This window comes from Branchiostoma floridae, chromosome 10 (genome assembly GCF_000003815.2).
Source record: "Branchiostoma floridae strain S238N-H82 chromosome 10, Bfl_VNyyK, whole genome shotgun sequence".
In the NCBI taxonomy this organism is placed as follows: Eukaryota; Metazoa; Chordata; class Leptocardii; order Amphioxiformes; family Branchiostomatidae; genus Branchiostoma; species Branchiostoma floridae.
In genome coordinates, this window is record NC_049988.1 from 18,202,920 (window position 1) to 18,222,837 (window position 19,918).

The 19,918-nt window shown below is 42.3% G+C and overlaps 1 protein-coding gene across 2 annotated transcripts in view; it reads left to right on the plus strand.

The window, feature by feature from the left end:
• LOC118423972 (histidine N-alpha-methyltransferase-like) overlaps positions 1 to 18,445 on the plus strand; it is a 22,225-nt gene extending 3,780 nt beyond the window's left edge. The window contains exons 1-7 of one of the 2 annotated variants that reach the window (XM_035832317.1): positions 5,956 to 6,097; positions 12,479 to 12,692; positions 13,273 to 13,481; positions 13,929 to 14,135; positions 14,613 to 14,731; positions 15,330 to 15,462; positions 15,778 to 18,445. In XM_035832317.1, the coding sequence (XP_035688210.1) occupies positions 12,523 to 12,692; positions 13,273 to 13,481; positions 13,929 to 14,135; positions 14,613 to 14,731; positions 15,330 to 15,462; positions 15,778 to 15,998 (1,059 nt within the window). In that variant the 5' untranslated portion in view covers positions 5,956 to 6,097; positions 12,479 to 12,522 and the 3' untranslated portion in view covers positions 15,999 to 18,445. Of the gene's footprint in view, positions 1 to 5,955; positions 6,098 to 12,478; positions 12,693 to 13,272; positions 13,482 to 13,928; positions 14,136 to 14,612; positions 14,732 to 15,329; positions 15,463 to 15,777 lie in introns of those variants that run through there. The other variant, XM_035832318.1, reaches the window with a different exon arrangement.
• Positions 18,446 to 19,918: the final 1,473 nt, after the last annotated feature.

A 19,918-nucleotide genomic window follows, 5' to 3' on the forward strand; every position in this document is an offset into this window, starting at 1 on the left:
AACTCGATTGAATCACTATTCTAGCGGTCCACCAACATGGGTCCCCGTGTGGAGTTTGCTCATCTGTGATCAATTGTTACAAATTTAGTCGGTTTTTTTGTACGTAAAGACGTGGTCTTTTAGAAAATAGTACTCTCCTCTGGAGGAAGAGTCATTTCATGGAATATGGCCCATCTACATTTCGTTATTCTAGTTATTTGCACAATGAGCATATACGTTTCCCACGTCAGAGGTTGAACTTCTACCTCAAGTCAAGTAAAGTGTAGTGACAGGTTAACCGGAATAGACAACATCTTCAGACAGGGTGTGACACGGGCAGGTCAGCACTGCAAGCTTAAAGATCTCTAACTTTGTCACCAACTTTGTCTCACAGGTGGGAATATATTTACTGTGTACGTTCTAGTTGAAGAAATGAAGGTTGTCTTCTGTCGCAGTGAGCAGGGTTTGAAAAGCTTCATAGCATGCAAGTTACCACGCACACATGAGGGGGGCGGAAACTGTTGGGCAAGGAGAGCGTTTTTAGTCAGGCTATGGTTACTTACGAAGTAGTTGAGTCAGACCGTACCTCAGGCCGAAAGACAAGTCGTATTGAAGCTCGTTGGGTGAACTACGCGCGAGTTCTCCAAATTACGTCGCGCCTTGTCAAACAACGTCGTAGTTGGCTGAAGCACGCCGTAGCTCAGTTTTGACCGGAGTAGAAAACAATTCACACGGAGTCAGAGTTGGAGAAGCGCCAAATCTTGCCCCTTGTGAGGCAAGTGGATAGTGAGGGCAGCTGGATACTGGGGTAGACTGTGTAACGCAAACTCCGCTGTATAGGGCTGTAACTAGTCTAGTCCTCCGTGCGCAGCCTATATGATAGGAGTGTACATAACGTTATATAGTCGCCCAGGGTAGCGGTAACAGATGTCCGGGTATTCAACCATAGGCAAGAGCGTTAGATCGTCGAATGCCTTTTCTCTTAAATAGTCCATGGGCCAGAGGGGTTTTTGGTACCACCGAGAGGGACAAGTGCTATCATGGATTTTTTTTATTAGTAGGAACTAAAGTTTATTTTAAGCCATGATAACCAGTTGTCATGCACAGCTTTCCTACTGTAATCACGTGACCAAGTGATGTCATCCAAATTGACCTGGCCGTTTGGTCATTTATTGAAAAAGACGAGATAAATATGTAAAACATCAATAATTTCCAATGAAAATTGGTTTACATGTGAAAAATACCACAAGAAGTATTAAGTTTTTTGTCGTTTTTTAGCATCTTTAGGAAGTTATGAATCTTTAAAGGCTGATTTTTGGGGTAATTTTTGCGTAAAAATTACATTGTTTACTTTCCAAAACCAGGCATTTATTCAGCCTGCCTATGTGGCCTTGTTTGATACGTTTTCGTGATTTGCCACATCTTTACCTGCATTTTGGGCTTTAAGCACAAAATCCGTCAATTCCAGCAGGAGTTACGAGTATTTCAATAATTACACCCAACGGACTTTTTATCGTCTGCGTTGTCGAACACCGAAGCGACGCAAGCGTGGCGCGAGTGTAGTGAGAGTGGACCTTTAGCACGGAACGCTCGTATCGCCTGAGGAAACTTTTCACGATGGTCCAAATCGGTTCTGTTTTTCACCACTTCTAGGTAATTAATATTAATGAGAAGCTGATGTCAATCACTATTATCGCCCTTGGAAACAGTCAGTGATTGGTTCTCACATTTGAAGGACTGATCTGAAAATGTTTGAGTTTCTTCTGACCCCCTGTGTTTTTCCGCCGGGAGTTTTCCTTTCAAATGCGTAGTCTTCCCCGCCCCGGCCTATTGTTTTTGTTTCCCCATGATTATCACTGTCCAGCGAAATCTGCATTGTCTACACAACCTGGTTGAAGAAGAAAAACTGAAGTTCATACAATGAGCCTAAAACCCTGCTTTCGGTGTGAAAAGCATTTTGAAACACTGAATTTTTGAAACATACTGAATTTCGAACATAACATTCCCTCCTACATTACGCCTCAGATCATAACGCATGCTCGTATGCCTTTGTTTTGAAGCCGCCATGGAGGGGCACCGGCGTGTTTGGCCCGTAACAAGGAACAAGCATTGAACCACAAAATCACAGCATTACCTGGTTTTCCGCTGTGATTTCTTCTCCTCTCGTATAATGGACATTTACAGCTTTTTAAATACCAGTACAGCATCACTTCATGAAATCTGGGGCAGGTTAGGAAGTTCAAAATGCGTAGTGACACCACGGAGGCCAGCGGCCAGCGGGCCCTCTGATTGTTTGACATAGAATTTCATACCAAGCATTTCAAAAGATCGGTCAATTTCAACACAGAAAATAAAGATTTTGTACAGTGGCACACACATTACATTACGTGAAGTATGCCTCCTGTATGCGGTTAAATGAGAGACAACGCGTCTTGGTTTATAAAAAAACTGCTTCCGACCGGAATTCAGTTCCTTTGTTTACAAATGCACCACTCAACCCACGCCATATTTGTTTCAATTTATTCCTAAACGTTTAATTGCTAATCAAGTACTGTAACACAACAGAAATAGCTTGGTCTAGACTATCGTGGCTTTCAGATTTTCTGTAAACTCGTCATGTCGATAAAAACCTGTTTGACCGTTTTTTAAACCTCACTCCTTGAGTTGGCTTGACAGTGCAAGAGTTTTTTTAGCTTACCCGTCGAACACGAACAGAAAGCCGTATCATTACTGAATTTTCAACCCTTTTGACGGCTAAGTTGGCTACGATATTTCTTCAATGTTTTGAAATCTTTAGGTACTAGGTAGAGTTAGTTATCTGCGATGTCAAGAGCTTTGAAATACACAAATTGTCGATTCTTTTTCGCAACTTGAAAATCCCGGGCAATTATCACGCTTGGGGCCTCCACGAATAACAATGGCCCGATCGGCACCTCATTTGAATTTGTTTTCATAAGGCTGTGTTTTCTTAGCCGCCATCCTCATTATAACTCGAAAACATTCAAAATTTACCACGAGGAAACGTTGAATAAAGTCTATATTTCATATTTTGGGCTATATCTGGAGTTTAACAAAATAAAATTTGATGAAAATGACAACGCCGAAACAGATTTTGCACCTGGGAGCGACCCTCACGGTCAGCCATCTTATATAGTAAGAGTGACCGTGTTTGAAAACCTCGTGAGGATCTCTTGAGGAGTATCTGGATTTAAACTCTTTTTCTGCACAAGATTGAAAACCTCTTGGAGATCACTTGTGGAATAAAGCTTTTCGTGAGAACGCATTAGTTCTGGTGTCAAAACTTGAAAACATTTCAGGGTTTGAGGATCTGTGAGGATCTGTTACTCAGCCCGTACTACTTCGGCACTCTATGGGGTTTTCGCGTCATCTTATATATATCGCAATAGAGGCCCAGAATTTCACTTCTGGGTCAAGTATTTCTCTTCGCAGTTTGACGGAACAGCTTTCAAAAGATGTTACAGACAACGCTTTACGACATAACAATTTGGGTAATTTTTTAGATATAACTTTGCACATGTCTCTGTATATTAAAATGGGCTTTGCCTATCTGATTTGGGGATACCACATCACGTATGTAAGTTACAATATTGTTACAGTCAAGGCGTCATACTCATAGAGAGAGAATAGATTCCCGAGTATGATAGCACACAGTAACGTTACATGTAACATCTATTATCAATATCATAATACCGGTACGTTTACGACGATTTCTCTAGCCATACTGATTTGACAAATTGTCCACGCATCATTTTCTACAGTTACATGTTGCTGTTATAGGTTACCCTTGCCACTTCTTCTGTGTAACTTTTCTGCCACTCTTGTCCTGCTAAAAGCGTAATATTGTAATTGTAACACGCCGCGGAATTACACGGCGAACGGGCGCGTGGTTGGGAGGGGGTAAAAAATACCGGTAGGAAGAAACACGGCACAATTAACTGCCGCTATGTACATCTATACATCCTCTGATGTTCCTTCCTTTTCTGTCAGTAAATGCATAAAACATAAACCTGCATGAGCATACAAAATGTCATGAGAAAACGGACGTATACTGTAAAGAATTTTCATTTAACTTCTGTCCGTCACAACCGCTATGACGTAACACTTCACTGCTAGCGTAGATATAAAAATGGCGGGAAAATGGCTGCGTACGTTCAATTTTGCCCATTCAGTCGTAGATCCGGGCTATTATGCAACGGTTCTTCACACTTTTGCATGAGTTGTAGGTCACCAACAGAAATTCAAGATTGTTGTTGAATCATGTTCGTCTTGTGCCGTGAGCATGTGTAATTATTATCTATAAATTTGGCAATGAATGTGACAGTGTGTTCGTCCCACGACGAGCTGCCTACCCCGAAAAAGATACTGAAAACTTTTGGCCTTGTTGTCTTCGAATGCATTGTTATCGATGCTTTGTAAATGATGTATTGGACACCTAGATGTCTGAAGTGTGCACAGCTCAGAAATAACTATTGTTGCAAGTGTAGATCTCTTTAAGTTCCAGTATTTTTAATCTACCGGTATAAGTCTTACTACCGGTATTATGCCAATGCATGTTACTCGATTCCCACACTTTCGTAAAAAGGATACAAGACAATCATACACCAACACGCACTGTGTACTTGGCTCAATAAAAGATAGTAAATTCAATCCACAGAAAAAAGTCTCCAGAATCGTACACAAGCAGTAATACACACTCACTTTCTTCAATCAGTAGCCTTCTACTGGTTCAAGGCCTGTGTCTGTAGAATGATTTTTATTGCCGGACGGCCAGTTAGTTTGTTCGGCTGCCCATTAGAGAGTCTGCCCGCCGATCAAAAATTAGCGCTCCGAGGAGTAAAAGCCCGAAAGAGCCGGCAAAACTCACTCAGGCCAAGGACGTCCTTGCTCAGGCTATTAGATTGGCGGGCAGACAGTGCATTGAGTCACCGAAGAAACAGCCTGGCGACCCCTGGGTAATAACATTAAGCTTTCATCTTTTACTGCTTAATTTGTGGCAAAAAAATTACACTTTATGTTGCTAAAATCCCTTCTACCACTGCCCTCAACTGCTCTAGAAACACGTAATGCAAATGTGACCCGGAAACAGATTGGCCACGTTCAATCACCGTGTGTCTCGAAACCCCCATATAGAACTATGTCTTCTCGTGAGGGTCGCTCCCATATACACGATCTGAAACAACGTCGCCGCCATTTTTAATTTGGTCGGAGGCTCGTACGTTCTCACCGAAAAGGGATATGGGAGAAAACGTACCTCAAAATTAGTAAAAAAAAGTTAAATCTCCTAGACATCCAACATTTGAGAACGTAGCCGTATTTTCGCAGGACAGAAGGTTAGATAATGTAGTAAGGTACTGTTTTACACGTAAAGGAAGGATTTGAGTTTTGTCAGTGCAAAGTTCAACGGCCGAGAGTGACCTCTGTGCATGCGACGCATTTTGTTCCCGAGGGACGTAGCATTAACATGTCAGCTCTTGATTTTTACATAGTTCCAGAACCAACACATTTCTTTGATAGTTTTATACTTTGTATTTTCAATACGATTGTCAGATTGTATGTTAACTTGAAAAAATATTTGTGCCGATCCTTGTTCTGCCAGCAAGTCAGAGGTGGCATCCCGCCGTGACAATAGTGGGTGCGGCCTATTCACATAGCAATGGGGATTTTAGCCTAGCAACCGGACCACCGTGTTTGTGTGAAACATTACCGACATCTCCATAATAATTACGAAGAAAGGACACCTAGCTATAGACAGCCCAGTGCGGCTCTTCTGCATTTTTCTTTTGTCACATTTGTTTTTAACATGATGGCAAATACGACCAAACGACAATCAAATGTTCAGATTTTCATTTGTACATGTAAACACACACCAACGGATTTGCCCAGTCACCGGTCTGGGCGCAGGCGCCAACTGTGACAGCCTCTCTCTGGGCCCCTAGACTGCCCGATCTGGTCTTTCTGCTTTTTTCCTTGGTAACCGCATTGGTTCCGAACTCGCAAACTGGGCTGGTCGGTATAACCTCGAGTTCCAGACTTGCAGTTTCTTGGTTAAAAACAAAAACACAGAACGAACGATTCCCGACTTGTCATCTCAAAGACGGTATGTGCTGTTTTGAACCTTTTGCATTTGTATTTAAAGATGATCATCACATTTTGTTACATCATTTCCTATGTTGGTTACGTTTGTGTCTGTTGTATACAGTCACACCTGTCAAAGCGGGGGGGGGGGGGCTGGAGAAATGTGGCTACTGTAGACAGGTGGCCACTATAGAGAACATTTCTATCAATTGACCACGAGCAATAAGTTACACAGTACCCACTAATTTTTCCCACCAAGTAACATTGTTAACAACGTCGCACTTGCAACCGGCACCTCTAGGTTCGGTAGTGGTGTGGTTACCTCTAGATTTCGTGAATAATACATCTGCGTTCTCGAACCCAGTAGTGCTGCAAGCGTGCCCCAAGTGCAGTGAGATACCACCTTAACTATTTCTCTAGCCCGGCTATTGGGCGTTCTACCTGCCCAGACCCAGGGCTAGGCAAGCGTCGGCCCTTAGTTTCGACGTTCGATCTTTCTGGCAGCTGATCGTGAATTGTCTGATTATGACGAGGTAATTATGCATGTGGCAGTAGACTAGGGTGGGCGGGAAGCACTGCCAGTGCCGACCGAGGGGAAACTTTTATTACGAAGAAAATAAGGTGAAGTGCACGGTTACAGGTAACGTTTGTAACTCCTGCCTATGATATAACCCTTGGGTCGAAAAAAGCTGTCATTTTTGGCTATCGTAAATGGAGACACAGTAGGGGGTGTGACTGAAAAATGGGTACATGTATATCTATCATTTAGAACATGGCCATCTTTCCTCAGCCAATCAGGAGCGAGTATTTCTTGTGACTATATCCACATAGTATGGTGTCCCTAGGGGTAGGGGTGTACTTCGCCCTCGGGGACCCCAGCAAACTCCTCGGGTGGGCGGAGCAGTACCAAATCCACATAGTCAGGCCACTCCCATGATCTATCTATTGCATAAATTGACTAAGTTGGAGACGCCCACCATTCAACTGAATGGTCTCCCTTGGGGTAGGGGTGTACCAACCAACGAATAAATTGACTAAGTTGGAGACGCCCACCTTTCTCATGCAAATAAAAGAAACGTTGACAAAACATTTCATCAACATTTTTCATTGACGTCGTCAAATAAAGATGGTCAGAATGGTGTAAAAATGTTTAAAGAGCAATTATCATGTTGCTTTCCTATATCTATATGAGGTGAATAAAACGGAGAAACTTCAATGTGGACGTTGTCTGGACTTAATGAATAGTTATAAAACTTGCATAAATGGTATGAAGTGGGTGGTTACGACCTAAAACCTGCACGATAAATCAACTGTGATATGAATTAAGCAGTAAATAAAGATTTGTGAGGAAAATCATTTTGCAAATACATATATTACATTTATCGGCATTAAATTTTTTGCAAACACCGATGCAATATTTTGGTGTCACAATTAAGAAATGCCTTCTCATGAGCGCACAAAATGCCCGTATCGCCTGAGGAAAACTTTTGAGGGAAACAATACCGACATCTCCATAATGATTACCAAGAAGGGACACCTAGCTATAGACAGACCAGTGTGGCTCTTCTGCATTTTTCTTTGGTCCCCGCATTTATGTCAAACCCACAAGCTGGACAGATCGTTAAAGCCTGGGCACAACCCACCGTACGTGCAATTTGTCCGTACGTTTTTTTGTGGAGGCCACGTCCGACACGTATTCCTGAAAACGTGGGGAACGACTGGCAAGAGCAGGGAGGGAGTACGTCAACGCACATCACTCGCACGGTTGCGCAAGGTGTAAGTACGTGGTCTGCACGCCACGCCTGGCTGCGAGCGGTTGCGTTCATCGTTCGTTACGAAAGTGGTAGGTGAGTTGCACGTGCTTACAACGTACGGTCTCTGTGCGATTACGGTCTCTGTTGACGTATGCAGGCCCTACTTACACGTGCTACTTACGTACGGTTTCCTTACTCGCATGGTGTAAGTGCGTTCAAGTGCGATGAACGTAAGTTTTTCGGGGATGTATATATAGGACGACCTTTCAAGGTCTTTCTTTTGGGCGGCTCTGGTCGAAGCTGCTACTGATGCAACTGACGGCTTCTTCTGCGTCTTCTTGCGCATCTTGAAGACGGGTTGGCAGTCTTTCGTCGACTCGGCTCTATATCCTGCAGAAACCATGTGCTCAATGCCACGTGCGTTGTACGTGCGGAGCACCTGCTCCCTCGTTACAGTGCAGGTGTGTTGTGCGTCGGCATTCACAGGTGAACAAGTGAAGCGCGAATTAAGCACGGAACACGCAATCACCACGTCCGTAGCACGCACGTTCTACGTGCGCCGTCCGTACAGCAATTGACTGTGAGAACACTTTAATACACTCAGGGAGCCAGTGCGTTGTACGCTCATTGGCTGTACATGGCAGGTGCGTCGCCCGTACTGGCACGCACGGAGGGCGAATCCGCAGCCCGAACGCAGAGAAAGTTCCGCATGCACTTAAATTTCTACGGCGTGTCTGCGTGCTCCCAAATCCGTCGAATTCCCTACGAGCTCGTACGGAGACGGTACTTACCACTTACGGACACCAAAAGATTGCCAACGTTTTGGCACGTATTTGCACGTACGGCGGGTTGTGCCCCTAGCTTAAAGCCGGGAACGGGTTTTCTGTGCGTTCAAATCTAGGCACGCGTTAAAAATCTGCGCGTCAAAAATAAAGTCCTTGAAATATGCCAGCAAATGTGCAGTGAGAAATTCTTATTCTTGTGACCCCATGATATGATTTTCCATCTGTTACCTGGATTTGGGGTTTGAAAAGCCCCAGATATTTAGGTCTTTTGGAATAGGTTTATTTGCAAAATATCCAGAATATTTCAAAATCAATGAAGTTTGACGCAAATACATGAGAAAAGTACTAACGTGTATCGTTTTGTAAAATATTAGGCTTTACTCAATTCTATAAGCTTCATTTCTCAAGCAGATTGTTTCACATGCAAATTTCAAGGAGACAGTTCCACATCTAAACTATCAATCACCTGGCAACCCAAACCCAACCATGGCTGTATTCACAACCAAGAATAACGAAACGGAACGTTCATGGTGACAAATTTATCCGTTTTAGCTTGCCAAACTGATGAACCGTTTCATTTTTTTGCATCGTGAACAGGGCCTTCCATATGATATTTAAGTACACTTTACCATTGCTGATCACGAAGGTACCGTACCGCCAAAAGCGACTGCTATTACCGTCTATAGGACCCGAGTCGCAGTGTGGTTTCTGACTGACTGCCAATGACTTTAAACCACTGCAAATATTTTCTCCTTCGCGCAAAAGTATGTCCCCGCAATCTCAAATACATGTACAGCTAATAGACAATGGACTGGTAGAGAACAAATTTTATTGAGTTTGTCACGTGCACAGCAAGTTGTCTCCCAAATCATAATGCCGGCTTTTGGCGGACGTGCGTCTTTTTATGGCGCCGACACGCGCAGGACCCGCCCACGACTTCCCACAATATCATTTTCTTTTGCTCCCAATAACAATTTCATACATGTTGTCGGTATTGCGCTTCTACACAGGCAATTATCGGCCTAATTGTACCGCGTATGCCAATTTTAAGCACGCATATTCAGTCCATTTGGCGACGATGTTTGACAAATTTACGTGCATTATTGGTGACTTTTCATCGTGCAGATAAGCGAAGTCACTAACAATGGAGTGAATGGAAGCTGGTTTGGAATTTAAGGATTCCGTGCAATTGACTGAAGTGTGCGTTTATCCGACGCGCAATTAACTGGCTTCTATTGTATACCACTTTGAATCTCAGATTTTAAACAAATAGTATTCCTAAGATTTTAGCATTGAATCAGCATTTGATATGTCCCTTACAATGATTCCAATTTTTATGAACAGCCCTCTTGCTGAATCGTTGCTGTGAATTGCCTCGTTGTTGTGAATAGGCCAGGAGGCATGTGAGTCTTGTTGTTGTAATACAGAAAGAAGATAAGATGACCTAGGATTATGCTCCATATCATCCATATGTAACTGAGTCAGACTTACAACTCACAACGAAAAGTCATTTTGAGGACTTTTAACATAATGATGGCACAAGACATCGATAAACGTTTGCATTGGAAAATGCAAGATGACATGTACAGTGGCAAGATGCCAAAATAGCGTCCTGATTTCTGTCTCCTGACTTCTTTGCTAAAAATGTCTACTTTTCTTACGCACCTAGCCAATGAGCCACCCATGTCCAGTATCAGGGTGAAATGTACGAAGTTGTCCTAAGTTAAGTTAGATGTCAGAAGTTGTCCAAAGTTGTCCAAAGTTGTCCGAAGTTGTCCGAAGTTATGACGTCACGCTAACCACGACTTCATCCTAACTTTGGACAGTCAGTCAGGGGGTGTACGGAGTTGTCCGAAGTTATGACGTCATCTTAATTATGACGTCATCCAAACTTTGTATAAAAAGACGGGGGGTTACCGAAATTGTCGGAAGTTGAGACGTAAATATAAAAGTGATTAGATCGAGATCTAAAAAGTCTGTGTTTTTGGTGGGACATAACGTTAAGAGGAGAAATAAAAGACAAAAAGACATGAAATAAGTGAATTTTTTTACAATGCATGAACATTGATTTTGTGCTGATTAATGTGCATCTATATTTTATTTGTTTATATGCGTGAGTGGTGTGTATCTTATTTACATATATATAAGTTTTTACCATGTGTTAATTAACTTTGGACAAGTTCGTACACATGCCGCCCTACCCTGCCTACTGTACGAAGTTAGATGACGTCACTTAACTTTGCACAACTTAGGACAACTTTGCACACTTGTTGACCTACCCTGCCTACTGTCCGAAGTTAGATGACGTCACGTAACTTTGCACAACTTAGGACAACTTTGCGCACTTGTTGACCTACCCCGCCCACTGTCCGAAGTTAGATGACGTCACGTAACTTTGCACAACTTCGGACAACTTCGTACACTTGACACCTTACCCTGCCTACTGTACGAAGTTAGATTACGTCATCCAATAAATGTTTTGACGTCATCTGTGACTCCCAATATAGCCTCAAAACCAGTAGGAAACGGTTGTAACTTCGTACAACTTCGTACACCCTAACTTCGTGCACTTCACCCTGATACTTGACATAGCTCCAATGAGCTAAACTAACCACTAAGAACCCTACCACTGTTTATGAATCGTTCAGTGTAATAACTCAAATAACTCATTTTTGAAGTAATGTAAGCACAAATTATTCATAGTGCCCTGTGAGCAAATGCCCAATGCACCTCTGTATCAAATTTCAGGTCATTAGGTTGTAATACCAGGGTACAGGGGCCCAAAATATATATTTTCCGCCAAAAATGACTAAAAACCCTAAATGAAACAATTTTAAGGTCTCTACCAAAAAAGAGAGGAAAAAAGTCTGGGGGTATTTGTTATCTCTACCTCCATGCCAAATTGCAACTCATTTGGGCCAAAGATGAAAAAGTTGAATCCATTTATGTAAAGATTTGGCAGGAGAAACACTGCAAAAAAACAATATACATGTATTTCAATCCACACTGTAGTATGGATTAAAATACTAAAAAGTTCTATTTATTTCTTACCTAACTAAAATGTTTTCTAAGAGCCCTTACATTAGTTATGAATCGTTCGGTGTCATTGGTCATGCCTTGATAATGGCTAAATTTCAAAAACATCCAACAATGGCTTGCTTAGCAACTTTCCTGTAAGAAAATGCTATTTTTCACCGTTGCCATGGCAACCATTGTGGAAATTTGTCTAAATTTATTTCAAAATGGTTCCAAATATATTCAACAGGTATTTGTATGATCTAAGTGCAGAGAAATACTCATCAAATGTGGTTGGGGATTAATAAAACCACTTTTGATGACTTGTAATAAACGATTTTTGGTAGTTCTATAGATTTGAGTGACGTCACAAAATCACGTGATAATTCCTATAAAGCTGGGCATCTGACACGGTTATCATGCAAAATAATGAAGTAGAGGAATCAACCTTTTCAAAAAAGTAAGTCACCCTTTGTCCCTTTGTTTGGTACCAAATGGCCATTTTGGGGGACCTGGCCCATGGACTAAAAGCACATGGATCAAGACCTATTATTACAACTTTGTCCTGATATCTAGCCTTGGCTACATCACTATATCATTCACAGTACGGAGACAAAACAGCACACTTGAACCCGCCGCAAGTAACTTTGATAGCACCGTTCTGTGTTCTAGTCATCCAGGTTATCATCCAACATGGCGCCCACGCGTGGCGAAGCGGTTTTCGAACGTTCTGTGAAAACGATCTATGAAGTTGATGAGGAAATACTGTAAGATCTATGCGTATCGTTCTATCCTGAATCAGCAAAAGGACACGTTTAATAAATTCAGGTCTAATCTTATATTGCACAGGAAAATTGTAGGATCTAGACAAGTGTCTGCCTAAAACGATTGTGATGGATGGCCATGCCAGTGACGTGGGTGATGACGTCTTGAGTGATGACGTCATGAAACATGATGACGTACCCGATGAGCTGATGTCGGTAGTGACGAGTCTGACGTCACCGCGTAGATACGTGCCGCAGTGGTACGTGTACGATACACGCGGGTCGGAGCTGTGCGAGCAGTGAGTATGGGTACACATAAACAGATACACACACACATACACACACACACACACACACACACACATGCTAACACATGTACACACACAGAAAGACACACACGCACAAACACATACACAACTAGAAAGGTAATATTTGCAAGCAAATACAGAATGTTACCTTCACATGTTGTAGTCTAACACTGGTAACTGTTTTGTTCATTCTTATTGGAACACATTTATATATAACGTTTATTGATTGTTTCAACAACCTCTAGATACATTGCAGCGCCCTAAGGCGCTGAATTGCGTATTTAGGCATTTCTAAATGTAGTGAACCGAGCCCCTCTAGATCTGACATTGCTACATTATGTAACCGAACACCACATGGTGCCTGCTACTTTACCGGTTACCATGGTGACAGCCGTCTGGTCCAGGTCGTTGACCTTATTTGCGCGGAGAGGAAGAAACAAAGCAAAAACAGACATGTTCCCTTCTATGAAGGTAACATAATTAACACACACAGTTACACACGTACGCGCACAAACCTACAGAAAACACACGTACACACACACAAATTTATACGTGATTTCATTGTTTTCAGATTGGTACAGAAATCGGAGACGTACAAAGTCTGGCAGCACGAGTACAGCATACTCCAGGCCCACGCAGACGACATCGCCGGCAAAGTCTCGTCCCCGGCCGTTCTTGTGGATCTCGGCAGCGGAGGGTCCTCCAAAACCCGCCTGGTTATCGAGGCTATGCTGAAGCGGCACGGGAGCCCCACGTTTGTACCCGTGGACATGGCGAAGGGTAATAGTTTTAGCTTGTAATGTGCCCACTTCTTCAGTCGCAGAGCACTGACAGTGCATGGCCATGATCACATCCGCCAAAAACGTGATTTCGGTGCCGTTAGTCAGTGTGTACATCTATGACTGTATAGTTGTAGAGTTTGAGGATCGAAAATACATGGTGAATGTTTTTTCATTGTGTTAGAACAAAGCTTAACTTTGCAATCATTTTACCAACACAGATGTACACACAAAAGCAAAACCCAAGAAGCTGTGAATAGAGCTTTAGGATATGTGGTATGTGGTATATTTTTAGGTTTCGGCAAAACAAATCTCAAGTTCGATTATGAACCCCCTGGCGTCTTTCTATGGTACTGCTGTGGAACTTCTTGTTTTCATATATCGTGTTCTGGACATGGTATTGGCATGGCTTTTCGGTAACAGATAGCTATCTTGTTTATCAACGTAGAGTTTATCGAGGCGTGCGGGCGGCAGCTGGAGACAGACTACCCGGGCCTGACTGTGGAGCCCTTCGGCGGGTTGTACATGGACGGGGTGCGGCATGTCGCCGCCAGGAAGGAGCCTAAGTTGCTGCTTTGGTTCGGAAACAGCTTCAGTAACATCTCCATCCATGGCCAGGTGCAGATGCTACAGGAGATCCGGGCTCAGCTCAATGGTATGTATTCAAGAGCGTTCTAGTGTTCAGATGGATGTCACTAGCCTCTACCAGGCTCCCCAGGTCGCTGGAAAGATAGTAGAAATTGTCCAAATAGACAGAAAACACACCAGAGGAGTTGGTTGACCGAGGAGTTCAGTTTGCGACCTGAGCGACCTGGGTAGCCTGGTAGAGGCTAGGATGTCACCGTCGGTATTAAATTTGTCACGAACACGTATCAAGTTACAAGTGTGTGAACTTGTAAATGCTGCACGTCAAACCTTGTGGAAGACGAAACACATTTCATCATTTTTATCTTCATAGGCTAGATATGAAACATGTTGCTTTTTTGCTCTGCACCGTCCTCTTCTTCATCTCCAATCAAATATTAAAGATTTCCTCGGGCCCAGCTCCAGGTATTCAAACTAGCTGACATTGTGCCTAACTTTGGGTTGAAAGGTCCAAACACTGAGGAAGTTTTCTTTCCTTTTACTGTAGAGCAGGACAGGTTGGTTCTCGGGGTGGACATGAACACTGACCGAGAGGCCTTGTCTCAGGCGTACGGGGAACAGTGGACACCGATATGGCGGGACAACCTCATCTCACGCTTCAATAAGGTAACAGTGATCTTGATGAACCCTTGTCTTGTTGATCCCGTATACGGGCGGTACATATATGATGCCTGTATGATGGCCCAGCATCTTTATATGGGTTTGGGACATTTCTCACTTAAAAGCGGCATACCGCAACAAATTGCATGCTTTGCCATTGGGGAAGCAAATCTGCAGCAGCAGCACAGAATAGGTCATGTTTTGCCGAATATTTAAAAATTCTTATGAGGACAAGGGCTTTAAATGTGCATATCAGGTGAGCACAACAGTGGGGATTTGAACTAAGGGCCTCTTGTCGATGTAGGTTAGACATCCAGGTAATATACGCCAAAAAGTAGTTACTCAAGCAATTGGACATGGTTTTACAAAACAATATCCAGTCGCATGACTGAGTACTTTTTGTGTCCATCCATTCTAGTAGCATGGATTCACGCGGTGAGATATAACAACGAGAATTTGAACTCACGTCCTCTTGTTGGTCTTGGTCAAGAGAGAGGGCCATTAACCACTAAACTACGTACGCCACTTTGTCTTTTATTTGGTGGTTAATTCTACGGATAAAATTTATTATATTTACACCTTCCGATGCTTCTTCTTATCCCAGGACTTTGACGGAAACATGGACGCTGAGAAGTTTGAGTACAGGTGCGAATTTGTGGAGAACCCTCCGAGCGGAGACACTCCGAGCTACATTGTGAAATCTCTGACCAGTTTGGGCAAACAGCGGGTGCGATTTGGTAAGTTTTTTGTAGATCTCTGTACAGGGATTGTCTTGTTCCTAAGAACAACAAGCGGTCACAAAAGTTGCTTTGTAGCATTTCCAATACGTTTAAAAATATGTACTAGTTTTATTATGACTAATCATCAAAGCTTTACAATTATCAAATCTAGAATCTGATTCTAGAAACAGTATTGTTTAGACCTGTCGTGTATCTGTCTGCCTTACAAAGAACACTAAATCATAGTTTGCTTCACGACACAGGAGATAGGTATCACAAATGTAGAATGTTTGGATTCTCATTTTCTGTGGCAACATGTTTTCTCTGTTCCAGAAAAAATCGGCCTCGACATTGACTTCGAAGACGGAGAAAAGATCTATTTCTACGAGGGGCCGAACACCAGCTGCAAGTGGAACCTTAAACAGCTGCGTCGCCTAGCGGAGAAGAGCAGCTTTGCAGTCGATGAGCACTGGACCAATGATGAGGAGAATTATTGCGTCATCTGCTTGGCACCAGCAGATATCATTCCAACTTCATTTCCTCGATCTGAGTAGGATGGATAACTTCATGTGTCTGGGACGTCGACAAAAGTTTCTTCGAGGGATGGGCATAAAAATTTGATAATATGTTAGTTAGGCTGTGGTGGCTCGATTTTATGAATTGCATCCTCTGATAAACCTCAGAACTGACGCGAGCCTGAGAAAAAAATTTCCCTTTATTGTGGAATGGTTTAATGGGTGAATACAATGTAAACTAAAATGGGTTTGGTTGAATCATTTACTTTGTTAGAGAAGATTCAGTAGAATTTCTTTGTTGGATGTGTAACTGATATATCATAAGGTGTACGCGTATACGTGTCGTGGTCATTGGGACTAGCCAAAACCGTCGTCATGCAATGAACAGGTAAGGGAGGAAGAGAGAACAGAAAAGATGGGGGAATAATATAAGAAAATGGACAGGCATAGTACAAGTTAGAAAACTAAGGAAAACAGAAAATGGAGAAGAGTGGATAAAACCGGTTGCCAGATCTTCTGTGATGTTCCAACAGTCAACATTTTACGGTGCACACCCCAGTTTATTTGGGGTCTCAAATCGAGGCTGCGCACCCTCAAGTCGAGAGGCCGTCTCTCCAAGAAAATAAATCTAAAGCAGAAAAGCAGAATGAAGGGTATTACTCTAGCTTTGAGAACAGCCGGGTTTCAGTTTCTTCACTCTCTCCGATCCACTTTTCGTAATTTTTTTGGGAGAAAAGTTTTTTCACGTAAAAAAGTATGCAAAAAAGGGGTATTTTGGCGTGGAAATAAACCCATCACCTATATTTTAGTCATGAAAATGACTGATATTGTCGGAAAGAGAATACACCTAGGATTAATCAGGCAAAAAATAAAAAAATCGTAACACTGAGATTTTTACAATAACCCGACGCGGGAGGCAGAACGCATATGATATGGACTTGAATCTGGGTCAACGAGCGAATCACTTCCAACGCGTAGAAATACAAGGAAGTGACCCTCAGGCCCAAAACCAATTTGCACCAAAAACACATCACTTCTTACGCTTTTTAGCCATGCCATACTCAGTATTAAATGACACTTCGCAGCAGATTATGAGAAATTTGAGCTCAAACCTAGTCTTCGAGACCCTTTTGTCACATTTTTCTCGCGCACTATCACCTGTCGCGGAAGAATTGGTGTGTGCACAGTTTAGACTCATGGATAAATGAGATGAGATGATGAGATTTGAATTTGTAATGCACAACTTACCTTATAAATATAACTGGAAGTAATTGCTATGGGCCTACTCAATGTGAATAGAAATAAAACTCAAACGCTCTGATAAGCATTTTCATAATACGTAGATTTATACAGCTGTAAACTTTTATCATAAATAAACAAAGGTTCAATCAAACAAACAATCATAGCGTGTATTAAGTTTTAAATGTACCCACACCGGATGACTACATCAAAGTGAAGACTTGTCAGAAACGCTGAACTAAGAAGAGTTTCAGTTTCAGTGAGTTTTAATTACAGATCGGGTCTGTCCGAAGGACACGTCATTTTCCGAGTCCAAGGCAGGGAGAGATGTTTGATGTTACCTAACCTTGCCATGTTTGGTAATCTGAAAGTCATTAAAGGTCACTTCCTACAAATCACCAATTTGCATATCGCTCGGCTTTCTTCATAGGTGATTGACAAAGATGGCGTAGGTGACAGGGCCGTGAACATGCGGCATAATTTAGCTCCGATTATCCAACTATAAAAGCAAAGACACGGCATAGCTGTGCTTATTTAGGAAGTTTTATAGATAGCCTTCTCATCTGTGGTGGTATCTTTTCACATTTCGTATTTGACGATGAATAATTTAAGAGTTTCCCTGGCCATGTTCTTAATATGTTCGCTCGTCAGCATCCACGGAAGGCGTCAAACTTGTGTACTTTTTTCAATCGTTATCTGTTGGGGCTTACCAACTTGGACACATACTCTGACTTTTCAGTTATTTACAACAAGGTTTAGTCCATAACAAGTTGTACTTATCATGTGCAGACACGTATGCATATCTCCGCAAAAATGATTTTAAAATCCTACCGGACTTTGGACCCCTACCGGACTTTGGACCCCTCCCGTTATCATCAGCATTCACACACACTGTCTCTTTCTTCCTCTAACGTTATAACGTTACATTTGTAAACAATAAATACGACCCAGTGCTTTACATTTGTTCAAATTTGACTGTTAGATTGCAAAACAGCCGGTAATGAGGAAACGGATTACGAAATTTCTTTTTGTTGATCGTTTTGTGTCAATCTGTACGACGCTAACACAAATGTTGAAAGTCATTCAGCACCAAGGACAGGGAAGCATTTCTCAGTAGTGTCATTAGTAAACACTGGTCCCACGCCTGGGGAGCGAGGCTAGCTGCTGATGCCCCGTATGTCAACTCTGTTGCTGGTGTAGGGTGTTGAGGTACCAGAGGAGCACGTGAATAAACAGAATCCCTGTGATTTGTGTGACTGTGAGTTTTTATTTCCACGTAATTACTATCTAAGGTTCAGTTATGGCATCTAAATCCAAATAGAACAGATTTTATTATCGTAAGACATCACCAAACACATAACCATGATGATTTCCATTATAATAACTACACTGTACTCTCGTTTCAACTGATTTTAACTTAAATAATATGTAATTTTGTTTGTTTTATTGCCAGGTTAGTTTGTGTATTGGTTACATCCTGCCGTAACTTGAGCCCGTTACCAGGCAACATGATTGTTCGAACAATGGTGACGTCACGACTAGGATACCAGGATAGCTCAGGCGGGGTGCGGCCGTGTTCCAGTCGTGCTCGTGCTAAAGACAAAATAAGGCAAATCACGTGTTCAACGTGAATCCTAATATAACTCGAAAGCATAATTAAGATGAAACAAGAAATAGAAATATGTCATCGTATTATGTGGGTCCTAGTGGCAAATAGGGCAGCAATTTTTCTTGCAGATTCAGTAGCAGGGTATATATATCCTGTTAGCCCCTCCCCTTTAACGTGGGTTTCAGTACAGAGTCAATATCTCCCCATGTAAATGTACCTGTACGTTGCACGAACACCTTTTATAAAGAGCACATCTATCAGATACATTCTTACCTGTTAACAGCAGCAGCTTGTCCATCTTCGCCTTGTTCGCGAGTCTTCTTAACGTTAATGTGAACGATCCAGTCTAGGTCACACAGATGGTTTGTTTAAAAGTCTGTTTGAAACGCACACTGGATGTCTACAACACTCACAGACGATAGTTGCACAAGTGTTGCCCACGCAACAGCCCTGCTTTGTTTGTTATGCGATCGTAACGCAACAGGTAAGTAATTCGCCTGAAGAATCTAGAGATTCAAACGGACATTTTCAGCCGAGATTCGACCTCTGCACGATTCTTTGGCGAAAAAATTGTGTTCTGTCTTTTGCCCGCCTACCTAATTGTTTCACTTGCGAACTTAAAACCACCGCGAACACTTCATTTCTTACCTGCCGCGAAATTAATTCCCCGTAAACATTTTCCCTCTAACACTTACCCGGTATTTATTTCCGACCTTGTTTGCGATGATGTGCTTAATTATGAGTGGAGCTACACAAAGAACCTGTACATGTTGTCATCTGCTCAAATATGCTGCTAACCTTGGTAGCTTTCATCCTTTCACAGGACGTGGTAACATATCACCCAATCTTTCTGTGTGATTAAACAACATTGTATCCATCCTAGTGCAAATCATACGGGTGGAGTGTGCCCGTGTTTAACGTGTCCCATTGATAGCTTTTATGTGAAACCTTTTACAATATCAAAAAAGGGGTTTGGCGAGTTTGTAATGTGATATCTTACGGCTTGGATGTGAAACCTTTTAGAAAAGAGAGGTTTGGTAAAATTTGCCTATGAAATATATTTTTTTGGCGTCGCAGTGTGTGAAAAAGCTAAGATGTGCTAAACATGTGG